At 44.4% G+C, this 7,392-nt stretch overlaps 1 protein-coding gene across 1 annotated transcript; it reads right to left on the reverse strand.

The window, feature by feature from the left end:
* Window positions 1–6,158: 6,158 nt before the first annotated feature.
* LOC129717249 (uncharacterized) lies at window positions 6,159–7,184 on the reverse strand. The gene has a single exon (XM_055667106.1). The coding sequence runs from the start codon at window positions 7,182–7,184 to the stop codon at window positions 6,159–6,161; it is 1,026 nt and encodes a 341-aa protein (XP_055523081.1).
* Window positions 7,185–7,392: the final 208 nt, after the last annotated feature.

The raw sequence follows: 7,392 nt of genomic DNA on the forward strand, positions 1-7,392 counted from the left end.
TGAATGTACACTTGGTTCCAACGTTGGCCAGATCTAGGTTGAGCTTTGCCAAAGCTTCCAACAAGATCTGACCCCTCTGGTTCGTGCGGCGGCTTCCCCACTCAACAGCCCAAGCGTTGAAGTCGCCCGCCACTACCAAGGGTGTTAGTCCCGTCAGCTCCATAGATAACAAATCGACCATCTGGGTGAACCTTTCGATAGACCAACGCGGCGGAGCATAACAACTACAGTAGAACACTCCGTCCACCTTGGCAACCGCGTATCCTTTATTTGAGGTTGACACAACCTCCTGAACCGGGAGCTTGCTGGTCGTGCATATGGCCGCCGTACTGGACTTATCTGCAACCCAATTACCGTTTCCGGGAGGAATGCAGTAGGGGTCCGATACGATTGCGATGTCCGACCGCGACTCAGACGCTGCTTGGTATAGAAGCTGCTGTGCCGCATAGCAATGGTTCAGGTTCAATTGTGTCACCCTCACGCCCGTGGTTTCGTGGCCGCCTTACCGGCTGGGCACCGTGGGCCTCCCATAAAGTGCTTGGCGTCCCGTTTTCCAGTACATACCAAGCACTTGGGAGGCTCCCCGCAGTCTTTAGCTTTATGGCCAGCACCACCACAACGCCTACATAACTGGCTCCTATCGGGCCCCTTGCAGGTCCAGGACTTGTGTCCTCCCTCGAAACACCTGAAGCAAACGTCCGGCTGCTGGAGTATGCTCAGGGGACATACTGACCAGCCAACCTTAAGTTTAGCTGTCTTCAGGGCCAGAGTTGCATCGGCCGATGCAAGCCGTAAAGTGGCCACCTGGGTCCCCGCTGGACCCTTTCGGAGGCGAATTACCTCAGTGGCTACTTCCACTCCGCACTTCTCCTTGAGGGCCTGTGCAATATCGCACCTCTCGGTGATTTCATCCAGGTTTTTGAGCTGGAGAGTCACCTCTGAGGTGAGTGCCCGAATTTGCACATCTTTCCCGAGGACCTGCTCGGCTACCGTCTTGTAGGCAGCATCCTTGTTTATAGCATCCTTACGGAGCTCAAGGATCATCTCGCCGGTGCGAGAACGACGGATGGTGCGCACATCCACTCCCAGATCCTTGAGCTGGGTTTCGCCTCTCATTTTCTTCAAGACTTCGGAGTACTTGGACCCATCCGTCTTGAGTATGAGGGCGTCGCCCCTGCTTCGCGCCTTCTTTCCCGTTTTTGGACGATTTGTCGCCTTCTCGTCGTTGCGCTTGCTGTCTTTTTGGCGCTTCCTTCCTCCCACGGTAACCCAAGGGTTTCCCGTAGCTGCCACTTCGGCAGACTTTTCGGCGGACTTGGAGGCCGTTGGTGTGCTATCTCGCGGGCTTAGCACAACCAACCGTTTCTTGCTGTTCTCGGGGGCTTCCCCCTGAGACTGCCTTGCTCTTTTTGCGGCTGACCCGGAGGCGCAAACCGCTGCAAACATGCAGGTGTCCGTTTGGACCGACTTCGTCGCCCTTCCGGTCACCTCCGTTGCATTCTTCTCTGCAGCCACCGCTCTTGCCTTGAGCTCGGCGTGCTCCTTATTCGCAGCATCGCCGGAGGACCGAAGCATGTAGAGAGCCTGCTTCAGGTACTTCGTCGTGTTGGTGCGACTTTTCGCAAACTCGATTATGGCATCGAGCTGCTCCGACAGCGCTACTACCTTCGGTAGCGTGTCTCGCTGTCTTCCGACCGCCTTTATCAACAGTGGACCAGCCACTGCGATGTCTTGCGTCGATCCGGTAGGCGTACTGCCTTTGCCGTCTTCGCAGGCGTCCTTTACTGCATCCATCTCCGCCTTTCTCGGCGGAGACCTCTGGATGCCTCCTCGTGCAAACGGGTTTTTCAACCCATCTGCGCCCAATTGTTGATCTTCATTATTTTTGTTCATTTTTGTTAAGTGGGTCCCCCTTCCAGCCGCTATCCTTATCCATACTGGAGTGGCCGCCTATCTGGTCCCATGGTAGTCTATGCCGAAGCAGTGAGGCCATGGCTAGGGGCGGCTGCCATAGCGCCTTATGAGCAACTATGACACCCCCGACCGGCGCAAGTCAGGAAAGGACATCTGATCCCACTCCTGCCCGGTTCCCACCGGGCAATGAATTTGGAACGTACTGGAAGGCCTGCCAGGTTTTACGGGACGGAGACCCCTGCACCGGTTGTTGTCTCGCCGTTTCAAGCCGTTGTCACACGACCTTACTAAGGGAGCTCGGCGCAGGTGCCAGCCCAGAATCGTGGTACGAAAACGAAATCCGACTCTTATCATATGGCGTTGCGACCAGTTACCGTAATTGGGAACTTACTGGCATCAATCCCAATGGGCGAATAAGTGCATTTGGGTGGTGGGAGCGGCACTATTCGCTCCGTCAGAGCTGCTTCCGGATAATGTGGCTTTTGTGAGAATTCGGCGGCCCAATGCCTGAGTCTCACCACAACCTAGGCTAGCTCTCGCTGATGGTCCGGGACTGCGTTCTTGCAGTTAGCACTTCCGTGGCCTACGGTAATCGCCAAATACCGACCCGTGGTGGCATACAGCTCTGCCATATATATATATATATATATATATATATATATATATATATATATATATATATATATATATATATATATATATATATATATATATATATATATATATATATATATATATATATATATATATATATATATATATATATATATTGCAGCTTAATTTAATATACAAAAACGAATTTTTCATTAAGTTTTAAAATAAAATTAATCAAAGTCCACTTATCAGTGGATGAGAAACAACTTGGCACTCTTATTTCGACAAAAAATACTTAACGGAGTGCATTAAAATTAAATTGTTTTGCATTTTTTCAATTTGATCAACCTGTTTGATTTTATAGTTTATTTTCATTAAGATTACGCTTGCCAAACAAACTGACAATTTTCGTCCCACACATTGAACAACTAGAGCATTTTTTATTGATTTGATAAGCAATTTGAAAAAAAAAACAACAACTTAACTACCAGACATTCATATTATTGTTGTATTTTGCTTTTTTATTTTATCTTGTATGAAATGAAAAAAATTTTTTTTTGCTTTTGAAAATATTTTTAAACAGCCATAAAAAAGGTTTAACAATACTGATAGGTTATGGAATATAGGTTTTTGCGCATCTTTAAATAACCATTAACATTTTTGCAAAAAAAAAAAATTTTTTTTTTGCTTCGATATAACCTGACTCAACATAACGTAACGAAAATAAAAATAAAATTGCCTTGTTTCTAGCATGAATATAAAATTTTATGACTTATTTCCATTAAGGTTACACTTGCTAAAAAAAACTGATTGACTCGATAAGCAGTCTGAAGAAGCCGACTAAAGTTGCCGGACATTAAAATTATTGTTGTGGTTTAAATTTTGATTTTGGCTGAAACACTAACCTGGCGAGTGCAATTGCACTAATTATTGAAGTAGAAGGAGGATCGATGAAAACATCTAAGAAATTCGTCCTCCAGGATACCTAACATCCACCTTTTTTCTATATGCCACAAGAACAATACACAACACAATCCGTTTTGAACTTGCTAAATTTTCCACTACACTCACGAATTATAAACACGACACTTTTTTCCGTGAGTTTTACAATTTTATTCATATTAATATAAAAAAAATCCACACTGCTGCATTTCAGCAAACTTAGCACTAAAAAAAACACACACTGTTTGCCAGCAGCCCGGAAAACACTTTTGATACTTTAGAACCGCGACGATCAAAACACGCGAAACAAGTTTCCAACGCGACACGAAATAATCGAACTTTTATTAAAAACTCGATTCAAAATTAAAACTGCGCTACGTTTGCTATCGATGAGAATAAAGAAAGTTCAACACACACACCAATACAATAAACCGTGCATCTGTTTGCGCGACGTTGCTATCGGTGAGAATAAAGTCTGCGCCAAAGCGAGAAAGACAGAAAAAAAAATCACAGGAAGGTTGTGTGCAAAGCCACGACCGCAAGGTTTTTTTTTTTATTCTCGCTTATTTTCCGTCGGTCTAGTTCCGCCACTGTTGTGGCCAATCTCCGACGCCCAGGGAGGCGACTCCACACCCAGGACCCTAACTCACGACCCGTTTATTAACGAACCGGCGCCAACGGCTTTACTTCCTCATGCGATGGAAGGCGTGATCCCAGAGATTTTTCGCCTCAGAAAATCTCTCGGTGTCGGCTAGGATTGAATCTAAACCAGTTGGGTTGGTTGTGAGTGGATCACGCCACCTCACAACCATCGACACCTATGTCGGCGGTGGGATTCAAACCCAGGCGTCGAGCGTGGGACCGCAAGGTTGAAGTAGAATACTTTTACAAGAAAGATAACCCGGCTGCTTGCGTGTCAGTCATTTTTCCTAGTAAATAAATGCTGACCGCTCATTGGCAGTATTGAAAATTCTGTGCAAACGAAGTTGAAGTACTACTCAATTTCAGTTTGCACATATAAATACGACCTCACTGAACAGGAAAAGTACAAACTCTTTGCGGCGCAAACAAGTTTTAACAGTCAGAGTATATGTATATGTGAATTCAAATTAAGATAATTAACTTTTGGTTAAAGCTCAGAACGAGAAAATATTAAATCTTCCATTCATTTGTTTGGTTGTCCTAAAAATGGTTCGATCTCTCCTACCTCTAGTAGAAGGCCCTTCTCCAGCGTCCCAACCAGAGATTGGACACGTGTTACCTCTGGCTGCTTTTAAATTGACCTCCGTACTGGTACTTGGTTTCTAAGATGCACTTCCCCCATGCCGGTCCTTCGCGCGTTTCCGAGCATCACGCTTGTATTTGGCGTTTATATATTTAGACATAGCACTGAATACACTTCCGATGGATTTCTCAATAAATGCAATGAATGCACTCGTAGTCTCTTACCCAAGAATAATAAACCACTTCCAAGAAATGTTGCACTCACTAGTAAAAAGACAATTTCCACGTGTTGTAACGTGCTGGAGCACGAAATCTATGTCTGTGATAGGGAACCGTTCACGTTCACCAGGCATGACTGGAGTAACGCGTCTAATAATGCGGTAAAATTTTTAATGTCTTTTTGTGCAAATTATTGTACTCAGACAAAAACCTGTTTTGAATTGGATGAATTTTTAGTGAATAAACTTAACCGTTTGTTATTCAAAGTTGGTCATGCTGAACGCAGCCTTTGCGCTGCCCCTACAGTTGGGGGATTACTAAATAAAGTAAAACTTGGACAACCACAACAGAATTTGATTGCATCCCGCACAGAATGTCTGCTTGTGTTGATTCCAGAAAATTATTAACCTTCAATTATTTTTTTATTTGTCTTGAAAAAAGCACTTTACAATGATTTAACGCTAACGTAAGAACTAGCACAATAATCGCGAACACAGACGGAACACGACGAGTGATCAGACAAGACACTTATTGCTTTTACAGATATAAAAGGATAATATAATAATTACCTTTCGTCTACCGGTTTCGGGCTACATATTGCCCATCGACAGGACGAGATCCCATGTCCAACTGGTTAAAATTCTCGTACGTTGTATCGCACGCGTCGAAGAGAGCGAGCTGGAGATTACTTTCTCCCCGTTGTCAAGTTGTCGTTCGTCGTCGTTCATCAATGGTTGTTTGGCCGTCGCAATGTACATTGACTCCCAAGCATTGAGGAGACCAATTTTATTGATGCTTTTGATCAGACCCGCCTTATCCCAATCGATCTCGTGTTGGTTACTCACTGTATGTGTTGCTACACTGGATTCACTCGTTTTGTTCATTTCTACTGCTCTTCTATGCTCTTTAAGCCGCACTTTAACTTTTCTTCGTGTTTGCCCGATATATACCGCGTCGCAGTCTTTGCACGGTATTTTATAAATTCCAGCTTGTTCGTCTTGTGGAACTTTGTCCTTCAGGTTAACCAGAAGTTCACGTAAAGTGTTAACGCTTTTATGTGCAATATTTATTCCATATCTGCGGAGGGTATGCTTCAGTGGATTCGTGATGGTAGGGTAAAACGGGAGGCTGACTCTTCGAATCTCCTCATTTTCCGGTATTAAAGTGGTAGCGTCTCGTCTGTGTTTCTTTCTTTCGTGCTTACGGAGGATTTTGTCGACGAACTGTTTGTCGTACCCGTTCAATTCGGCTGCTTTATATATTGTTTATTTTTCTGCTAAAAACTCTTGTTCTTCCATCGGTATGTTGAAGATGCGATGGGCCATGGAATGAAAAGCGGCCTGTTTTTGACCACCGAAATGGTTCGAGTCAGCTGTGATGTAACGATCTGTTGAAGTTGGCTTTCGATAGATTCCAAATTTTAGCTTATTGTTATCCTTCCGTGTAATAAGTAAATCAAGGAAAGGAAGTTTTCCTTCGACTTCTTTTTCAATCGTGAACTTGATTGTGGTGTGCCGTGAGTTAAGAAAGTCGAGAGTCTGTGTTAGCGTGCGTTCCTTCACCAAAGCAAAAATGTCATCCACATACCGTTTCCATATCCGAGGGAAGAGTTTATTTCCTTCAGCTTCAGCCTCGAAATTGGACATGAAAATTTCGGCTAACAGTGGAGACAATTTACTACCCATACTTAGACCGAAGACCTGTTTATAAATTTTTCCTCTGAACATAAACAAATTTTGTTTCATACATAATTCGGCCACTGACATATAGGCCTCAATGCGATTTGGGGGGGCGCGGTAACGTTCTAGGTGTGTGCGCAAGTATTTTATGGCTTCATTCACAGGTACACTTGGGAACAGGGCAGTCACATCGAAGGATACTAGGATTTCCCCCCTACGGATTTCCAGATTCTCCACCTGCTTAACCAATTCTACGGAGTTTTTTACGCTTTTCCCCTGTGTCACCGGGTACTTTCTCAGCTCATCTACCAGCCATGCAGCCATTTTTTCAGTGGGTGTGCAGATATTGGACGAAATAGGACGCGTAGCTAACGGGTTTTTATGGACTTTTGGTAGGCAGTAGAGGGATGCTACTTTAGGACTCGGAACATGTAGTTTTCTATCCAACTTCTCCTCTCCCATCAGGTGTGCTACTTGTCGCCTAGTAATATTTGCCTGTTCTACCATAGTGTTTAGTGGATCTCTTGGTTTTCCGTTTTTATACTTACATTCCTCGTACGGACCCGAATATATCATGTCGGAGACACGTGAATCGTAGTCTGAGTTGTCCATAATTACGATCGCGTTTCCTTTGTCCGCACGGGAGTAACCCACTTTACGGGACTTCAACCTTCGTACCACGCACCACGTATCAAAATCAATATTTCTAGATTTGTTTTGACTATTTATTGAGCGGGAAATGCATTTTTCTACGTCAAGGCGAACCGCGGATTTTATCGAGTGACACTGGTACTGAATGGCACTTTCAATATTATTCACT

The sequence above is a fragment of the Wyeomyia smithii genome, chromosome 1, assembly GCF_029784165.1.
Source record: "Wyeomyia smithii strain HCP4-BCI-WySm-NY-G18 chromosome 1, ASM2978416v1, whole genome shotgun sequence".
Classification (NCBI taxonomy): Eukaryota; Metazoa; Arthropoda; class Insecta; order Diptera; family Culicidae; genus Wyeomyia; species Wyeomyia smithii.